Source organism: Pristis pectinata, chromosome 11, assembly GCF_009764475.1.
Source record: "Pristis pectinata isolate sPriPec2 chromosome 11, sPriPec2.1.pri, whole genome shotgun sequence".
Lineage (NCBI taxonomy): Eukaryota > Metazoa > Chordata > Chondrichthyes > Rhinopristiformes > Pristidae > Pristis > Pristis pectinata.
Genome location: NC_067415.1, coordinates 35,639,061 through 35,660,829, shown reverse-complemented (window position 1 = coordinate 35,660,829; position 21,769 = coordinate 35,639,061). Strand labels below are relative to the sequence as shown.

The window sequence follows — 21,769 nt, the reverse complement described above, 5'->3', positions numbered from 1 at the left end:
TGGTCAGACCCCACTTGGAGTATTGTGCTCAGTTCTGGTCACCTCACTACAGGAAGGATGTGGAAGCCATAGAAAGGGTGCAGAGGAGATTTACAAGGATGCTGCCTGGAATGCGGAGCATGCCTTATGAAAGCAGGTTGAGGCAACTCGGCCTTTTCTCCTTGGAGCGATGGGGGATGAGGGGGGACCTGATAGAGGTATATAAGATGATGAGAGGTATTGATCGGGTAGATAGTCAGAGGCTTTTCCCCAGGGCTGAAATGGTGGCCACAAGAGGACATAGGTTTAAGGTGCTGGGGAGTAGGTATAGAGGAGATGTCAGGGGTAAGTTTTTTACTTAGAGAGTGGTGAGTGTGTGGAATGGGCTGCCGGCAACAGTGGTGGAGGCGGATACGATAGGGTCTTTTAAGAGACTGTTGGATAGGTACATGGAGCTGAGAAAAATAGAGGGCTATGGGTAAGCCTAGTAATTTCTAGGGTAGGGACGTGTTCGGCACAGCTTTGTGGCTGGAGGGCCTGAATTGTGCTGTAGTTTTTCCGTTTCTATGTTTCTATAATGGGACTCACTTTTCAGGACATATGGTACAAGATGAGTATCTGACAACAGTGTGCATTGGCTATTGCATATTCCCTACTCTCCCCAAGCATCAGGCCGAATTGAGGGGATGAATGGCCTGCTGCAACAACAGATTAAGCTTTTTACGCCTACACACACCCTCAAGGGGTGGTGTCTGTTTTATCCTCGGCCCTGTACAACCTGAACTATCGCCCCATAATAGGTGGGTCACCTATACAAAGGATGACTAATTGCAACGACCCCAAGCTCAAACCCACTACCATCTCTCCACCTTCCAAAATGTGTAGGGGTGGGAAGGTATGGGTACATTACCCAAACAATCCTCTGCAAGTGGCTGAAATCCTTGTGGATGGGAACAGTAATACATTTTGGGTCTTTATACAGGGACAATCAGTGCCGGTTTGTCTAGACTCAGGGAAGTTGACGTGATGTGAATAATGCGAAATGTACCACTCACCTTTTTCCTTTGTTGTCTGTTAAGATTGAAGGCAGAGATGGCTTGGTGGATGCTTCTGGTAATATTTTGGATAACGTCCACTGGGGGGTGAGCAGTTGACATTGCGCGAGGTGACCGAGGATAGGCCACCTGCTGAACGTACAAACGGGACTAAATTTTCGACTTGGGGAAGTGATACAATATGGAGAAACCAAGTGGACATTTGAGAATTACATGGCATTGGGGGCCCACCATGTTGGGGAGGGGCATGGTAGCTGGGATCCCCACTTAACATTTATAATGCCACAAAGTAGAACCAATGAACTGATGACAGTGAAATATGGTAGTGATACCTGTACAGTCATCCGAGATGGATTTTACACATCTCCCCCTTGAGACAACATTCACTGACGCATGTTCAGGTGAGTACGGTGAACTGACATCTCAGTGGTGGAATGTAATGAGAGGATGAAAAGCAGATCTTTTTATTCAAAACGGATTTGTCAACCCACAGTCTCCACAATGAGCAGGTGTGTTAATCAGGAAGATAAGTAAAACAAAAGGTCTTGATTCATAGGGTCCTTGAAGCCTTGAAGCATGCAGATGTGAGGCATTAAGGAATACAAAAGGACAAAATAACTTGTTTTTTCTTGAAGATGAGTGAGACTGGTTCAGTTGACAATGTAAAATTGATTAAGAAATAATTAGTTTTAGAATTGTAGCTGACTGGAATGTGTAGATTAGAAAAGAAGTGTGCACTTTCTTGATTATATACGTGTGAGTAGTGAACAAGCTCATTGAACTTCTCCTTGGACTGGAACCACTGGTGCCAAGGACCTCTGTATTCCAATGGCTCTGGGCTCACAACATCTTTTCCTTAAGGGCTGCTCTCCCAGGCCAAGTTCTAATGAACAACTAATTTTCCTCCAGACCCACTTGTACATCCAGATTTCTCTACCACAAAGACCACACTGTCACTACTATTTATGTGGACTTGTTCCCAGCTTGTATAAGCAAATAAAAAGGTACAGCTATCAACAAAGCATCCTATATTGAATGCAGCATTTACCTGTGGTGCAACAAGGTATTAAAGTCATACCGTGTGGTATATTCAGTTAAGGGTATACTTATGCATATGCATTACTGACATTAAAGTTATTTACAGCAATACACAAGATAGGGTTAGTCAATCTATCTGTTTATATTTAACTAAATTTTAAATTTTAAATTAAAATTAAATTAAGAATAGTGAATGAGAAGGAATATTTATAACCCTCAGAACTTTCCAAGATAGAATCCATTGGATGGTAAACATGAGTGTGAGTATTCCTTTAAGAATTGTGCGTATGACCTTAATATATTGCTGTACCAGACACTGTTGTTTAGTTTGTGAATTGCTGGTTTCAATAGAGAATTATTACTCAGATCGAACAAAACATTAAAGCCCTACTAAATTTCAGGATGAATTTTGAAAAATCATGGCTGAGTTGCCAACAAGATCAGCAAAGTTCCAGAAAACTGATATTGACTTATGGAGTAACTTGAAAAAGTCACTAAGTATTTTGTTTCTGGTAGGAAGAACGTTTAAACACTTTTCATACCTAATGCCTGTGACAGCATATGGCACCTGTCACCTCAGGCTACATTTGCAGGCTCATTTTAGAGATCTGGACATGTACACATTATTGGGGGCTGTGAATCTGACAGTTGGAGCCAGTGGCCTCAAAGTAACCTCACTGGAATAGTCTGCAGTATGGTCTTTGCACACACTTTGACATCAAATTCACCCAGTAGCACATGCAGGAGTGAGATAGAACACCTGGTTGAGTGGCGCCGCAACAACAACCTCTCGCTCAACATCAAAAAAAACAAGGAAATAATCATTGACCAGAAACGGAAGTCAGGAGACTACCTGCTAGTGGGTTGGCAATGGAGAGAGTTAGCAGCTTCATATTCCTGGGCATTAACATTTCGGATGACCTGTCCTGGGCCCAGCACATAGATGTAATCACAAAGAAGGCCCACCAGCACCTCTACTTTATTAGAAGCTTAAGAAGATTTGGCATGTCATTGAAGACTCCAACAAACTTCTACAGATGCACTGTAGGAAGTATCCTTATTGGTTGCATCATGGCCTGGTACAGCAATTCCAATAATTGCCGTACCAGGAATGCAAGAGGCTCCAGACTGTAGTGGATACAGCCTAGTACATCAAGGGCACAGCCCTCGCCACCATTGAAATATCAAGAACTGTTGCCTCAAAAAGGCAGCATCTATCATCAAAGATCCCCACCATCTGGGTCATGCCCTCTTCTCGCTGTTACCATCAGGCAGGAGGTACATAAGCCTGAAGTCCCACAAGTTCAGGAGCTGCCACTTTCCTACAACCATTAGGTTCTTGAACTGACCCATGTGGCCCTATTTCTACCTCAGCAAAGGAAGACTCCGGACCACCTCTTGCACTACCATGGACTTGTCTCTAATTGTTTTTGTACTAATGTCTTGTCTTGCACAGTCTTTTTCTTCTCTGTCTTGTAAAATTTATGTACAATTTATGTTCTGTGTGTTGTCTGAACCTATGTGCCTGTGATGCTGCTGCAAGTTTTTCATTGTACCTGTCCCTCACTGTACTTGTGCATACAGAGTCATAGAGCAATACAGTATGGATACAGGCCCTTTGGTCCAACCTGTCTATGCTGACCATGGTGCCCATCCTGCTAGTCCCAATTTCCTGCATCCGGGCCCATATCCCTCTAAGCCCCACCATTCCATGTACCTATCCAAGTGCTTCTTAAATAATACTATTGTATCTTCCTCAACCACTTCCTCTGGCAGCTCATTCCATATACTCATCACCCTCTGCGTGAAAAAGTTGCCTCTTGGATCCCTTTAAATCTTTCCCCTCTCACCCTAAACCTATGCCCCCTAGTTTTGGACTCCCCTACCCAGGGGAAAAGACTGCCACCATCCACCTTATCTATGCCTCTCATAATTTTAAACACTTCTGTAAGGTCTCCCCTCATTTTCCTATGTTCCAAGGAATAAAGTCCTAGTCTGGCCAACCTCTCCTTATAACTCACGCCCTCCAGTCCTGGCAACATCCTCATAAATCTTTTCTACACTCTTTCCAGCTTAACCACATCTTTCCTAGAACAGGATGACCAAAACTGTACACAGTTTCACCAACAGCCTCACCAACAATTTATACAAATACAACATTATGCCCCTAATCCTGTACTCATTGCCCTGACTGATGAAGGCCAGTGTGCTAAATGGCTTTTTCATCACCCTGTCTAACTGTGACACCGCTTTCAACAAACTATGCACTTGTACTCCTAGGTCCCTCTGTTTCATTACACTCCCTAGTGCCCAACCATTTTTAGTATAAGTTATATGCTGGTTTGACTTTCTAAAATGCATCACCTCATCTGCATTGAAATCAATTTGCGACTCCTCAGCCCACTTCCCTAACTAATCAAGATCTCTCTGTAATCTACAATAACCTCCTTCACTGTCAACAACACTTCCTAATTTCATGTCATCCACAAATTTACTGATCAAGTCCTGTGCATTTGCATCCAAATCATTTATATAAATACAGATAACAATGGTCTCAACACCGACCCCTGTAACACACTACTAGTCACCTACCTCCATTCCAGGACACAACCTTCAACCACCACCATATGATAATAACCTTGACTTAGACATAATGAAAAGTTATGTCCAGCCTCCTCTACCACAGATTAAAATGTAAAATAAAGAGAAAATGTCTACAGGTCAGGTATGGAAAGAGAAATAAGTTTAATGTTCAGATCAATGGCCCTTCACCAAAACTGAGAATTTCCAACACTTTCTATTGTTATTTCAGGTTTTCTGCATCTGTATTTTTGCATTTCAATTCAAATACTCCAATAACATTTAAATATTAAACTTATGCGCAGAGTATCTTATTAAACGAGGAAAATGCTGCAGATTACTTGGGACAACTGTTTTAAAGTGTTTTCCATTGGGCTCTGGCTCAGATAAATCCATGAGTTCCCAAAGTAAGTCTGGAAAAGTTGAGGATCGTCACAAACAGAATCATTTTGAGAAAGAAGGAAGCTCTTCCGAAAAAAATGGTTACCATCCGAAATAAATTGGTACAAACGTCCCAACTATGATTGTGAAAGAGCATCAAACCCGGGTTTAAATGAACGCCGCACTCGTCCATACACGTTCAACAGGGAAAGCGCCGCTGCCATGGCGACGAACATGCCCTTTAACCCCGCACAACCGGAAGTTCCGATCCGTGCGGCTCCAGATTCAAACGGTTGCTGCGGAGACGCATCTGGTTCTCGGTGGCGGTGGGGAGAATGGAGGACCTGGATTCCGATATCGAGCGGTTGAAACATCTTTATCTCGGGAGTAGGGAGGCGGAAGTCTGTGGAGGGGTTTGCTCTGGCAGCGCCGTCCTGCAGCGGTTCAAATCGCGGCTCGGGACCTGTGAGGGTCGGGTGAGCAAAAGCGGCGGGAGCCGGCGGGGCAAATCGAGCAGGGAATCCGGGAGTTAGGGGAACTGGGGGGGGGGGGGGCAATCCGGAAAATGGGGGGAATCCGGGAGAGAGTGTGTTGGAGGGGGAAGGGGTGGGCGGAATCCGGGAGATGAGGTGGTTGGGGCGTGGGGGGAGGCGGGAGATGAGGTGGTTGGGGCGTGGGGGGAAGCGGAATCTGGGAGTTTGTGGGGGGGGGGGGTGGATTTGGGGAAACCTGGGGGTAGTGGCACTGCACAATGAGAGTTCAAAAGAAGACATATTGTACTCTTTCCATCGCCTCGTTTTAATGAGATTGTTCAGATACTTGGGGATTCAAAAGATTGGACAAGATTTTGCTCTAAAAACATGATTAACCGCACATACTTTTTGATATGAAAATTTTCCAACAGCTTCTACCAAGGAAATAACTCACTATGAATTGTGAATTGCCACATGTTTTTGATGGATTTCAGCCATTTTAACATTAACTTTATCGAACTGGTATCTGACACTTAACCATGTGTGATTTTTTGCAATTACTGCATTGATTGTCAATTAAACTCAACACACAAAATACAGAGGAAGTTTTGTAGTTTGGAGGAATCAGTAAGAGAATCATTTGAAGTACTCGTGGTTGACAAAGGGATTGCCAGGGATATTGGCCAAGGTTTCAGTCAGATCATAGCGGGACGGGAAAGGGGTGTCTGATGAATGACAAATTTTTGGGCTGATGATGGAAGAAGTGATTGGATGGGGTAGTGGAATCAAGTTTGCCAAATGATTGGAGGGCCTGGGCAGATGGGATGGCAGAAAGCACCAGTAAAGAGGTAGCAATCAGCAGGGTAAAAAGTTAAAGAAGGAATAAAGTAGTGGAAGGTGGGTTTCTTAGACGCTCGTGCACCAGAATAGTCCTCAGCCCTTATTTGTGTTCTCCTGGGCCAAACATGTAGAACTTTGCATCAACAGCATCAAACATTGAATATCATTTGACATGTCTGTGCATATCCAGCAACCTTTGTGTATTACTAAGTTAGGCATGTGGATATTGCCAGTGATGATTTTGGCCCACCATCTTCCACAGTAAAAATGAGCGCTTAGTACCAATGTATTCTTCCACCAATTACTTCTGATGTAAACTTAATGCTCAGAAGATTATAATGAAGTACTTGAATTTTCTTGAGTGCATCTGAGTTCATTAAATAATCAGAATCAGATTTATTATCACTGACTTAAATGTCGTGAAATTTGTTGTTTTGCAGCAGCAGTACAGTGCAAAGAGATGAAATTACTATGAACCACAAAATAATTAATAAGCTATTTGTTGCTTATTCACATTTTTACAAGAGTTAACTTCGCAGCTATCAGTCAAAACTGTTCTATTTAATATGTTGATGTGGCTTGATTTGGTTTTGTTACAACTGACTAATAATGTACTCTGGCACTTTAGGTTTATAAAATATTGTTCCTATTAAATGAAAATGATTTTAAAAAGTTGAACAATAAAGAAACCTTGATGTGATCAAGCATAAACTTTCATGTCAAGCTAATAATTGAGTTTCATTTTTTCAAGGTACTAGAATTTACAAAGAAAATCAGAAATTCTCCCATTGGTGTCTTACCACATTTATGAAACCAGTCTCTTATTAAATTGAAGTTGCTAATAATTTAGTTTGAATTATCCAATGGGAGAATGCTTCGCAAGTACTCCTAGGTTTAATATTGTGCAGAAGAAAGTTTTAACTTGCCCTTTGCTTGTAATTTTTCACAATTTAGCACAATGTAAGTGTGGTGCAATATTTTACATGTAATGTATTTTAATATCACAATATTTTGTGCAATGAACTTCAGACATTTTGATTTCTGGATATCTGATTCAAAAATCATAATACATGTATTCAATTGTTCATTATTTATTTTAGGATACCACAATAAATATAAACAAACATAATTCAAAAATCAATCCACCAATTGAAGGTAAGATTATAAGGTTTTTACTTTTCTGTTAACTGAAAATAGTAATTGTATGTAATTTGCAAAGTTATTTTATATAATGCTCTGGCAATCAGTGTATTTTTATAATAGTACTTAATGAATGATAACACTTGTACACTTGCTGCTATATGAGCTTTAGGAAGCTGTCATATGAATTTTAAAACTGAGTAAAGGAAAAAAATTGAAATGCAGTTAGTGCACTGGAAAGAAAGACATTCAATACTATTTATAGTTTGCAGATGGCACAAAGATTGGTGGAGTTGTGGACAGTGTAGCGGGCTGTCAAAGGATACAGCAGAATATAAATTGATTACAGATATGGGCATAGAATTGGTAGATGGAGTTCAATGCAAACAAGTGTGAGATGTTGCACTTTGGAAGGTCAAATATAAGGGGAAAGTACACAGTTAATGGCAGGACCCTTAACAGCACTGATATACAGTGGGATCTTGGGTTCCAAGTCCATAGCTCCCTGAAAGTGGTCACACAAGTAGATAGGGTGGTAAAAGACGCATATGGTATGTCTGTCTTCATAGGTTGGGGCATTGAGTATAAGAGTCAGGAAGTCATGTTGCAGCTATATAAAACTTTGGTTAGACTGCACTTGGAACATTGTGTGTAATTCTGGTCACTCCATTACAGGGAGGATGTGGAGGCTTTGGAAAGGGTGCAGAAGAGGTTTACCAGAATGCTGCCTGGAATAGAGGGTATGAGCCATAAGGGAAAGTTGGACAAACTTGAGTTGATTTTTCTGGAGTGTCAGAGGCTGAAGGGAAACATGATAGAAATGTATAAAATTATGAGAGACCTAGATAGGATAGACAGTCAGTATGTTTTTCCCAGAGTAGAAATGTCAAGTACTAGAGGACATGCATTTAAGGCGAGAGGGGGGGAATGTTTAAACAAGATGTGCGGGGCAAGTTTTTACACAGGGAGTGATAGGTGCCTGGAACGGGCTGCCAGGGGTAGTGGTGGAAGCAGATACAATAGTTGCATGCAAGAGGATGTTAGATAGATACATGATTATTGCAGGAAACGAAGGGATATGGATCATGGACATGCAGAAGACATTTAGTTTAATTTAGCATTGTGTTCGGTGCAGAGATTGTGGGCCGAAGGGCCCGGCAGTAAAACAGAACAATTTTCCTCTCTATTATAGCTGTTAGAGACTATTTATAAAAGAATGTGTCATTAAAGTTGCAAGCCAGAATCCCTCTCACACATGTATTTCCAGCATAGCACATCTTCTTTGCTTATGAGTCTTTTCACTCTTTATTGCATGAAAATTGTACAAGTGCTTCCCATCTCGCTCATGCGCCTGTCCCCACTTGAGCAATGCCTTCATTGCTCTCATGTGCATATGCTGCCAATCTCTGTCACACATGCATCCCCCCCTTCTCTCTCATGCGTGGCCCATGTCCCTCACTCTCATGCATGCACACCACATTTCTCTCCCCCTCTTGAGTGCGCACTCCTATCTCTCTCCCCTGGGCTCGCATCCCTGTCTCTCTTGCTTGTTCGCGCACATCCCCATTTCTCTTGCATGCGGAGTCCCGTGTCTATCATGCATCCGTGAGCCCCTCTCTCGCACACGTTACTCCAAGTTTCCCATGCATGCATCCGCCCGTTCTGTGTGTCTCTCTTGCACACACATGCCCCCATCTCTCTTGAGCACCACCCTCCTTCCTCCATCTCTTCTCTTGTGTGTTTGCCTCCTTTGCTTTCCTCTGTCTCCTATCTCCTCACTGCCCCACCCCTTTCTGCCGCCCGCTCTCTCTGTACCTGTCCCACTAAATTTTCTGGTTTGCTTCTTCACTGTGCCTCATCTGTTTTGCAAGTGTGCCCTTCCCCCTTCCTTGCTTATCCTCACTCCTTGTCCGCCTTCTCCTCTTTCTCTGGTTCCCTTTTCCCTGTGCATAGTTCCTCTGGAATGGGAATTGAACTTCAATCTTTTGACTCTGAAAAGAGGCTGCTACATACTATGGCAAGGCTGACACTCAACAGAGTTTAATTATTTTTATTTGTTAAAGTATATTAGAGTCACATAGCTCAGAAACAGGTCCTTTGACTCAATCATCAAACACCCATTTACATTAATCCTACACCAATCCCATTTTATTCTCCCCTCATTCCTGTCAACTCTCCCCAGATTCCACCTTTCCCCCTACATGCTATGGGCAATTTACAGTAGCCAATTAATTTACCAACCTGCTTGTCTTTGGGACAGATGTTTTACTTCTGCTCCTAATTTGCATTTTTGGATGTTTTTACCTTTTGCAAGTTTAATATCTCTCAACGAATAAAAATGAACAATGTCTTTCTGACCCAGCCCTGGATTTCAGAAGTGTTTATTTTAATCAGAATGATTATTTTAGATGCCTACCTTGAGCCATAAGTACATATGTCATTTCTAACATTTGCTTTTGCTCCTTTTAATGCGAAGGTTTCAGACCAAAAAAAGAATCACGTACATATAACTGACAATACTGAGTAGATATTCTTGGCAAATAAGACTGTAAGGTTCTGATGGGTGCTCATATGGTGGATGTGGAGAGATTTCCCTCCTATGGGAGAATCTATAACTAGGGTTCAATGTTTAACAGGGGTTGATCATTTAAGACAGAGATCAGGCAATTTTTTTTTCTTAGAGGGTCACTATTCTATGGATTCTCTCTCAAAGGGCATAGGAAGTAGAGTCTTTTTTTTAAGGCAGAGTTAGACTGATTTAGTTGAGGGTAAATCGAAGGTAGATATAGTCAGATCAGCCGTGATCTTATTGAATAGCAGGCAGGGTCAAAGAGCTGAGTGATTTGTTTCTGCTCCTAATTTGCATGGTTTTATTTGTCCCATTTAATGGCATAATGATAAAAACAAGTTCTTTTACATCAAAAAGCCAATGCCACAAATTAAATCAAGGAAATTAACCACTTTGTTCTATGAAATAAGTCAGACAAACAACCACACCTTGACATAACCCAAGTAATTCTTCAAAGCCTGTTTAATAGAATTTCAGTCTTTTGCTGTACTGACGAGTTAGGTCAGCACTGCTAAGAAACGTGGTGGGGAGTGGATTTGTGTATCTTTTTCATTCCAAATTTGAAAAAAAAGACTTAATTCCAAAAGAATTGTTCTTCTCCTTCAACAACATCATTTTTAAGTTTTCCTTTGATGAATAAACTAAGTTAAGAATTGTGTTTCTGCAACCTTTTGCCAAACAGTAAATAGATGCACAGCATTTGTGACAAGCAACCCCCTCATTATGGAGGGTTTGCATTCCTAGAAAACAATACATATCGTATTCTCCATTATGCAAAACCCTATTTCCCATTGAATCCCATGTTATATGGAGATGCATTCCTATGGGAAGATTTTTCTCCCGACAGTAATGCTGGTTCCCGGTGCACTGGGGTTGGGGTGGAGGGATGGGACACTTACAAGATTGCCTTGTCTGTTTCCAAAGCAAATCTCTTAAGTGGCCAGCATCTATGTTTGAAGATGCAATAGAAAGCCCCACAACTTTAGCTATTGCACAAATCTTTATAAAATATCAAGTTTTACATCCAGTGTAATTCCTTTATGCAGTCATTTAGGTTTACGCCTTGTACTTAAGCTTACTGTTCTTGTTTCGGACATTGTGAGGGCAAATAATATGGAAAACGCTTGGGGGGAGGAAAAAAAACTGGACAGCAAAATGAACTTACAGCACTTTTTAAAAAAAAAAGTCACATTATCTGTGCATGCCTCAAGAAATGCAAATTGGAGACAACATTTGTTGTTTCATTTGCAGTTTGTGCTTGTTTTTTTATTCATTTTTTTCCCCACATAAATTCCTTTATTCTATATTTCAGATTTTCTGTAAGGGCGAATTACTGTAACCCAACTGTTCATAACACGGGGGTTGCCTGTATTCTTAATGTCAGATTTAAACCATTTTTCAAACTTAAGAATTAATAGCAATGTCTATGTGATTATGCTTTCTTAGTAACCCAAAGCTGGTTCTGTCCTTTATTTAGGTGTAATGGAAATATTAACAGGACAAAGATGCGCACCTTCTCCAATGAAGTCACCTACATTTGGCCTGACCTACAGTGAAAGAAAGCATTATAACAGATTATTACAAAACCTATATAAAACAATAAAACTCAATTCTGCATGGTAAGATTAGAAACCCATAGAAGTACAGTTAAGTCAACAGCATTTCCTGCATATAACTGCATTAGAATAATCTTTTTAACAGCATAGTATTATTAAAGAAAAAACAATCCTCTGTGTTCAAAGAAGATTGAAGTCAGTGTCATTTGAGGACAAGATGGTGGCTACACAGTTAGACAGGGTGGTTAAGGAGGCTTATGGAATGCTTGCATTTATCAATCGGGGTATTGAGTATAGGAGTCAAGAAGCTATGATGCGTCTCTGTAAAACTCTAATTAGGTTGCATTTAGAGTATTGCGTGCAGTTCTGGTCACCTCATTATAGGAAGGATGTCGAGGCTTTAGAGAGGATGCAGAGGAGGTTTACTAGGATGCTGCCTGGATTAGAGGGCATGTGCTATCAGGAGAGGCTGGACAAACTTGGGCTCTTTTCTCTGGAGTGGCGGAGGCTGAGGGGTGATCTGTTGGAAGCGTATAAAATTATGAGGGGCATAGATAGGGTGGACAAGCAATATCTTTTTCCCATTATTGAGCGATCCAATAACAGAAGGCATGCATTTAAGGTGAGAGGGAGTAAGTTCAGAACAGATGTGAGGGGTACGTTTTTTTACTGAGAGAGTGGTGGATGCCTGGAATGCATTGCCTGATAGGATGGTGGAGGCAAATTCATTGGGAACTTTTAAGAGGGGCTTGGATGGGCACATGAATGAGAGGAAAATAGAGGGATGTGGGCATTCTGTAAGTAGGAGGGAATAGCTATGTTGGCACAACATTGTGGGCCGAAGGGCCTGTTCTGTGCTGTACTGTTCTATGTTCTAAGATGGAATGTTAAAAGTATTCAGGAATGTTCGTTCTAATTAAGTATTGACGGCTCGAGTCAAAGAATGGTTGCAGTTAAATTGGATTCTTCCTCACCTGCTCTTTCTCCACCCTCATGCTCTCCACAATCTCTCTGCCAGTGTTCTTCACTCTCCTCATGTGTTTGCCAAGTCTCCATTTGTAAGTTCTCCTAGCACCCAACTTTCCCTTGCAGGCTCCCACTGTCCCCCTACCATCCTTCCCCTTCCCTCAATGGCATTCTGTCTCCCCTGCCCTCCATTTATGTATATATGTACCTTTATGTATGTATCCCATTTGTCTGTCAGGGAGACCTAGATGAGGGTACTAAGCCACACAAGGGACCTTGGCCCAAAGTGGGGGAATCACATCTCATATATTTTTGTACAGTAGGTAGGACACTGACCAAGAATGGGAGGGAACTGAATCTAGGGGCGGGATCAGAAGAGACGCAATGACACAGTACTCTACAAATCTGAAAAAGTTACTTTGCTCTCTCAGAAATAGAATGCAGCAGTTCTTTTCTCATTACTTATTGTTGTGATCTCAAAAATGAGGGCAAGGTTTTATTTGCTGTCCTGAGAAGTGGACCACCATGAACTGCTATGTGATGGTGCTACCTTAATGGTATTGGGAATGGAACAGCAGAACAAGTTACTACTGAGACAAGCAACCTGGGGCTTGATCAAGTATATTATTGTATCCTTGCATGTGTTGAATCTTTTGGCCATACCTGCCATATTTTGAGCATTTTGTCAAACCATATATGCCATCATGGACATTGAAATGTCAGGAATAAGCTTCCCACCTTAGAGCATCTAGCCTCTTTGCTCTTTTAACTACTGCTTTAATTGGCTATCCACATGGCATAGGACATGTTGCCATTATATACTGTACATTCTCAAGTCTTGTACTGCTCTGTTTTCTTTCATTGTGCAAATACAATGTTTCTATGTAACCTTGAATGTAATTGATAGAAGTTGAAGGTTAGCATTTCTATTAATGATTGATATTTTGAGTGCAAATGCAGTCATAACCCAAATAATTGTTCATGACTGTTACAGAAGTATAAAAGCTAAAGTGTCAGCAAATGATCTTGCATTGTAAAAGTAAAACACAGAAACTATATCTACATCTAATCAAAGAAAAGTTGTTTGGATAATATTTGGAACAATGCAAAAGGCTAACGAAGGCCAGATCAAATGAGAAATAAACAAGTTGGGTTCAGATATGGAAAATGGTATCTAGCAGATAGACCTAACAAGATATTGGTATCGGGACATTGTATTCAGTTCCCAGACGGAGATATGATATTTTTTTTGATGTTAACATTGTCTTTTATTGTGAACTTGCTTGTCTGGTGTTTAAGCCCGTAGGACTTAATTGCAACAGTATTTAATTGAACTTCCAGACAATGGTGAGCCATGATGTTGGTGACAAATTAGATTTGGTGCGTTAACAAAAGCCATATTTGTTTAATTGTACAATTCATCTTTCTTATCAAATGCATCTCTCCTTTCAAAACTAACAATATTGTTAGTTTATCTTATCTGAGAGTAAACTTGAAACATTCTTTGTCCTATATACCAAGGGTAACCAGACTTCTTCGTTTGTACGGCAATTTTTTGGTATGATCCGCTGCTGCACACAGCCCCCTAGTTGTAAGTGGTGAAGTTAATTTGCCACTTGTGTAAAGTTCTAATAGGCTCATGACAACTTTGAAGTGGGTCATAATCAGAATGTTAAAACCTACTTTGTCATTAGTTAAAGAGTTTGAGCCTACCTGGGTCACTGCTAGAATCCAAGGCATTCTTCTTCCTCCTTTTACTTTTAATAGCCTCTCTGCCCCCAATCTTTCCTGTCTGTCTGCCTGGCTCCCACGTGATCATTTGCCCAAACCTCTGCAGTTATTTGCCTGACATTTTTCCCATCTTCTCCATAACCACCTGTCCCTATCCTCTCTGTAATCTAATGTTTCCCAATCCTTTTAGGTCCAAGAGACATCTACTTGAATAAATATTTTCTGTGACACACATCTATTCCCTTTCACTCCCACACAGCAATACCTGATGAATACTTGTCTCAACTGTGAAGTCTGGGCATGACCATGTATAAAATCATTCAAGCATAGAGTGGTTTACTGCCTCAAGTCTGTATATAAGATCAGTAACGCAATATACTAGTTTTATCTGCAAGCCTAATTTATATAAACAGTACATTTCTTTCATTTATTTATTTTACTTTCTAATGTGTAACCTTTTTCCTAAAGTTCCAAGTCTATCCTTCCCTAGTGATTCTTTCCCCTTCTCACTTCTGTGAATTCCATTCTGCATTCTTCATTTTCCACTGCCCTTGACATCAAAGCAGCATTTGACCAAATGTGACATCAAGAAGCCCTGGTAAAACTGAAATTGATGGACATCAAGAGGAAAGCAACTCAATAGTTGAAGTCATTCCTTGAATTATGGAAAGTGGTTGCAATTGATAGAGGTCATTCATTCTGGCATCAGAATATCACTGTAGAAGTTCCTGGGGACAGTATCCAATGGCCACCCATCTTCAGTTACTTCTTCAATAACCTTCTTTCATCATAAAATCAGAAGTGAGAATGCTTCCTAATGATTGGATAAGATTTGGAATTCCTCTGAAAATGGAGCAGTCCATACCAGAAAAACATAGACAACATTCAAGTATGGGCTGATACTATGTGTCAAGTAACATTCACACCACACAGGTGCCAGGTAATGACCCACATTTATAACAAGAGAGACTCTAATCACTTACTATTGACATTCAGTGGGATTACCATTGCTGTATCTGCTACCACCATCATCCCAGGGGTTGCCTTTGACCAGAAACTCAACTAGACCAGGCACACAGATATTGTGGCTTTAAAAAAAAGATCAAAAGCTGGCATCCTGTGTCATCTGAAAGCATCCACAAAGCATAAGCCAGGAGCAGGATGAAATGCTCTCCACTTACTTGGATGTGTGCAGTTTCAAACAACATTCAAAAAGCTGAAAACCTTTTTCAGGACAAAGCACTGCTCTTTAAGCATTAAATTCCTCCACAACAGTGCACCGTGACTGCAGTGTGTTACCTCTACAAAATTCACTGTCGTTATTCACCTAGGCTACTCCAAAAGCACTTTCCAATCCAGCAGCCGATATTATCATATTTAGGTTCCCACTTCACATCCCCAAGTTGCACACCATCCTGATTTGGAAATGTATCACTATTCCTTCATTGTTGCTGCGTTTATGTCCTGATGGGCACTGAAGTGTGATGTTGATATAATTTGAGAGGTTTAAATACTTGTAGAAAACTCCTTTAAGAATGTGATGTTAACAATGTTAGTTATGTTTTATTTATGGCAAAAAGAAATGTGAAGCATATCTTTCATGTTCAGACTGTTCTAAGTTATTTCAATACTTGTGAATAGTTTTATTTTGTAGATAAAATACTTTGTCTATTCAGTTATTCATGTTTAGCTGATAATCTAAGGAAATATTCTGTATAAGTAAAAGGTTATGTGCGTATTTTGATTTTTAAACAATTTGATGATATTTAAAGTTTCATTAAATTAACAGTCTTGATGATGCTAATGACCATTGCTCAAATGAAGAGTTAGAGGGATATTTGAGTGAGGAAGAGTTCACAACAAACAAGAAACAAGACAGCGGAACACAATTTTATCCTGAAACTGGTTAGTATAAATGAGTGTCGAGCTGCTTTTACAATGGAATTGGTAGTAATATTTTGTGTTTTGCTTAGTATTTATTTTGGTAAGAAGATGAGAACAGCATGTCCTCAGCTTGGAGGAAAATGGCATATAAACAAATTAGGTTTGTGTATTTTTTGTTCTTCTGTGGTCGAAAGTTTATGTGGTGTGTTAGGTCTTTGGCTTGTCAAGTTTTCTACTGACTGCCAATGAATTGGTATGGGGTCTGAAACTGGTCCAATCACCCAAGATAAATGCGTCCTGTAGTCTTGCCATGATTCCGCTTCCAAAAGAAAATAAGTATTACACACTTAACATTGTTGCTTGGAAATTTAGCTCCAAACTTTTTTTCGGTGTTAAATGATTCTTTTTATCCTGGAGTAAAATGAGAGAATGTAATTTCCAATTTTCTTTTAATATCGTTCCCAGTATTTTGTTGGGTACTTCCCGGCATGAATCACTCTTGAGTACATGGGATGATAAAAAATCCTTAGCGCTGTTCATTTTGGACCATTGCAGGGGTGCACGGATTATGTTTTCCCAGGAGTGCCTGTCCATGCATTCTCCTGTGACAGTCTTGTCTTTCCAGTGCAACGCTGGTCTGGGAAGTCTGCAGAAAATTCATTTACTTATCTTTCATTTTTAAGACTCTTTGAACTTTGATTTCAGCCAAATTGAATTTTTTTTTTTTGCAATAGGCTTTTTGAGCCTAAAATTAGAATATGTTGTCTGTCGGTGTAGTGACGTTTGTGCTCCTAGAGTTTCTACCTCTTCAAGAGATAGAATGTACTTTGTCTTCAATTCCAGAACTAGTGAAAAAGAAGAGGACTTTTTCTTGCATAGTAGACATCCAAAGTTACTTCACAACAAATTGAATGGAGTGTAAGAAACTTGGTAACCTTATAATTGGGAACTTTTGAACCTATATTAGTCAGTTACTATTTATTTTTGTCTTCGAACATGTGACCTTGTGATACCAGAGTAGGTCATTGTCTGACTAGCCTTTTATTCTTTTGTGGGATATGGAATTGGCCAGGCCAGCATTTATCATCCATTCTTGTTTGCTTTTAAGAAACTAGTGGTAGGTGGCTTACTTGAACTTCAGCGCTTGTACTTTATGCTATTAGATAGGGAGTGACAATGAAGAATCTCCAGGCCAGGGTGGTGTGTGCCTTGGTGGGGGAGCTATAAGTGATTATGTTCCCAGAAGTGTGTTGCCCATGTCCCTAAAGGTGTCAGAGGACATTGTCTCTTTCATTTACTTTGAGCCTGAGGCATAGAAGATCAAAAGAGTTCTTGTAATAGTTCAGATTAAGAAGCTTCGTTCATCATTAGAAACATAGAAACATAGAAAAACCTACAGCACAATTCAGGCCCTTCGGCCCACAGAGCTGTGCTGAACATGTCCCTACCCTAGAAATTATTAGGCTTACCCATAGCCCTCTATTTTTCTCATCTCCATGTACCTATCCAACAGCCTCTTGAAAGACTCTATCGTATCTGCCTCCACCACCGTTGTCGGCAGCCCATTCCACAAACTCACCACTCTCTGAGTAAAAAAACTTACCCCTGACATCTTTATACCTACTCCCCAGCACCTTAAACCTATGTCCTCTTGTGGCCACCATTTCAGCCCTGGGGAAAAGCTTCTGACTATCCACCCGATCAATACCTCTCATCATCTTATATACCTCTATCAGGTCCCCCCTCATCCTCCGTCGCTCCAAGGAGAAAAGGCTGAGTTCCCTCAACCTGCTTTCATAAGGCATGCTCCGCATTCCAGGTAGCATCCTTGTAAATCTCCTCTGCACCCTTTCTGTGGCTTCTGCATCCTTCCTGTAGACAAGAATTATCTTCCTAAAAAACTGAAGATGATGAATGAGGTTGTATGTACCGACAGAAAAATGAATTAACTCATTTGTACAAAAGTAAAGTGAAGGTGCCATGTTTGTATATAAGTTGTAAGAAAAAGCTTTTATTTTATCCATAGAAACAAGTTTCTTGCCTGACCAAAAATTTTTAACTTTGTTTTTGTCTTTAGATGTTACTTTGCCTTCAGGCTTAGCTTCTATAAATTTTACATCAGCTGCAATTCATACAGATGACAATATTACAGAATTAAAGAATGGAAGCCATTCAGAATCTTGGGAATATCCTTGCCTTTTACCAGTTGAAATAGTGCAAATTCATAATGAGTTAACATCCATATGGCAACACTTGCAGGTAGGTTTGCAATGTGCCAACGGCACAACCTATGATTGTTAAAATTAGTTTAATAGTCAATTTAGTGGTCATAATTGCAATAAACATGGAACTCTAAATATTTCCTGATTAAGCACAAACCTTTAATGGAGGCCAACTTTTTAATTTTTCTGCTTTTAATTTATTGTTTTTTAACATACTGATGAACCCGCTGAAAATGTACTTCCTTGGGTTTATTTTAGTTGACCACAATGAATGTTCCAAAACAGGAAGGGAAACAGTGACTACTACTGTCTACCAACTGAATCTTTAAATGTTATGAGGCTATGCTGACTTTCATTACTATTGCGTAATTGCATATGAGTTGTAGTGGCTGTAATTGTGCTTGAGGGAAATCACTTGAAGTACAAAGTTGGGGAAGAATCTGGTCAGATGAAACCAAAATGTCTTAAATAATATCTCTCAAAATTCACTGGTGGGCTTGTATATTATAAGAGCATTAGAAGTAAAGGGAGGTACATATGATATGCGCCCTTGAGCCTAGTTCCACGATTCAGTCAGATTGTTGTTGATACTCCACCTCAATCACTTTCATGATCCCTTCATTCCAAAATCAATTTAGCCACAAATATGCTAAACCATAACGATTTTCATCCTCTTGTAGTGGAGAATTTCAAAGATTTACAGCTCTATTGAGTGAAGAAGTTTCTACTCATTTTGAATTTAAACAGCTAAAGCCTTGCTCTGAGACCACTCATCATAGTTATAGATTCTGCAGCTAAGAAAAAGAGTTGTTCAGAATCTTGTACGTTTCAAAGACCCATTGTCTTTCTAAACAGTTAAATCTAGGTCCATTCCACTAAATGACAGCTGTATTTTCTTTTGGACTTATATTTCCAAAATATCAGATGCTATTGGAAGCCTGACGATATTAAAATGGAATGATTAATGTAACTGGATTGTTAGTAACAAATTAGTTGTAAAAACAGACGGATAAAGAAATTTCCTGGAAGCACAGCATCAATAATTGCAGAAAACTCTGGAAAAACTTTGAAACTTGTGTGCCAGATCTTTGCCCTTCCCACTCCCACCCTACAGACATGCTTCGCCTTCCTAGTGGATTTCAGGAATCCATTAGTGAACCAAATCCTATACTTCATCCCAAAGCCCTGCCAAACTTCAGATTCCTTCTCCAATGTGGTGCTGACCACAGGATTTATTTTCATTTTGCCAAACCTCCATCTATTCCCATAGTTCAGCCAAGCATTATAGCATGCCACACTTGTTCTGCCAATTCCAATGACTGTTCACAAGTGCTGCTAAATCCTGAATTCAATCAGCTAAACTCTACCTGCTCCCTTGTATTGCTACATTCAGATTACTAGTCTCCATTTGTTATATGCTGTAAACCAACTGTGCATCTTTTGTTTTCTAATTATTAAATTAAATATTAAAATATTATGGGATTAAATATTAAAAAAATATAGGGTAAAGAAATAAGGAATGAGGCTCATATTACTTTGTTAAACAATATGAATGTTTCAGAATGTGTTCTTTAAGTTTGCAGATAATCTAAAGGCTAATGGAACTTTTTCAGACAACCTTATCTTTCAATAAATGCAGCACAGTTTCAAAAACATTGTTACCAGGTTTTACATTCTGGAGTGATTGCATAAGCTAGGCATGCATTCCTTGGTATTGCAGCAGGTTGAGGGGTGATTTGATAGACATTTATAAGACTTTGCAAGCATTTGATGGGATGAGTGTGGGATTCCAGAATTAACAGACTTAAGAGATTTGGATCTAGGACATTTTGGGAAATGTATTCAATAAAACATAGTAGAGCTCTGACAAAAAGCAGTTGACTATTAACAGAATTGTACGTGGACTGAATTAGGATATAAATCAGCTGCTATCTCATTGAACAAAGAAATATGTTTGAGGGGCTGAATAATCACCACTGGCTCCCATGTATTGGTTTATTATTGTCACTTGTACCGAGGTACAGTGAAAAGCTTGTCTTAAAAACTGATCGTACAGGTCAATCCATTACACAGTGCAGTTACATTGAGTTAGTACAAGGTGCATTGATGTAGTACAGGTAAAAACAGTAACAGTACAGAGTAAAGTGTCACAGTTACAGAGAGAGTGCAGTGCAATAAGGTGCAAGGTCACAACAAGGTAGATCGTGAGGTCATAGTCCATCTCATTGTATAAAGGAACCGTTCAATAGTCTTATCACAGTGGGGTAGAAGCTGTCCTTAAGTCTGGTGGTATGTGCCCTCAGGCTCCTGTATCTTCTACCAGATGGAAGAAGAGAGAAGACAGAATGTCCCGGGTGGCTGGGGGTCTTTGATTATGCTAGCTGCTTCACCAAGCCAACAAGAGGTAAAGACAGAGTCCAAGGAGGGGAGGCTAGTGTCCATGATGCGCTGGGCTGTGTCCACAACACTCTGCAGTTTCTTGTGGTCCTGGGCAGAGCAGTTGCCGTTCCAAGCCATGATACATCCAGATAGGATGCTTTCTATGGTGCATCGGTAAAAGTTGGTGAGAGTCAAAGGGGACAAACCAAATTTCTTTAGCCTCCTGAGGAAGTAGTGGCGCTGCTGAGCTTTCTTGGCCAGGTATTTACGTGATTTGACCAGGACAGGCTGTTAGTGATGTTCACTCCCAGGATCTTGAAGCTTTCAACCCTCTCGACCTCAGCACCATTGATGTAGACAGGTGCATGTACACCGCCCCCTTTCCTGAAGTCAATGACCAGCTCTTTTGTTGACATTGAGGGAAAAGTTGTTGTCATGACTCCATTCCACTAAGCTCTCTATCTCCTTCCTATATTCCGACTCATTGCTGTTTGAGATATGGCCTACAACGGTGGTATCATCTGCAAACTTGTAGATGGAGTTAGAGCAGAATCTGGCCACACAATCATGAGCGTATAGGGAGTAGAGTAGAGGGCTGGGGATGCAGCCTTGTGGGGCACCAGTGTTGAGAATAATCATGCCAGAGGTATTGCTGCCTATCCTCACTGATTGTGGTCTGTTTGTTAGAAAGTCAAGGATCTAGTTACAGAGGGAGGTTACAGAGTCCTAGATCTCGGAGTTTGGTGACAAGCTTGCTTGGGATTATTGTATCGAAGGCAGAGCTGTAGTCAATAAACAATAGTCTAACGTAGGTGTCTTTACTGTCCAGATGCTTCAGAGCTGAGTGTAGGGCCAGGGAGATGGCATCTGTTGTAGACCTGTTTCACCGATGGGCGAATTGCAATGGGTCCAGATTGTCTGGTAGACTAGAGTTGATGTGAGCCATGACCAACCTCTCAAAGCACTTCATGATGGT

The 21,769-nt window shown here is 40.4% G+C and overlaps 1 protein-coding gene across 1 annotated transcript in view; it reads left to right on the top strand.

Moving 5' to 3' along the window:
• The first annotated feature begins 5,305 nt into the window (after positions 1–5,305).
• LOC127575940 (coiled-coil domain-containing protein 138-like) overlaps positions 5,306–21,769 on the top strand; it is a 41,448-nt gene continuing 24,984 nt past the window's right edge. Inside the window, exons 1-5 of the mRNA XM_052026202.1 lie at positions 5,306–5,509; positions 7,447–7,501; positions 11,533–11,674; positions 16,098–16,213; positions 18,270–18,451. Of these exons, the coding sequence (XP_051882162.1) occupies positions 5,369–5,509; positions 7,447–7,501; positions 11,533–11,674; positions 16,098–16,213; positions 18,270–18,451 (636 nt within the window). The 5' untranslated portion in view covers positions 5,306–5,368. The remainder of the gene's footprint in view (positions 5,510–7,446; positions 7,502–11,532; positions 11,675–16,097; positions 16,214–18,269; positions 18,452–21,769) is intronic.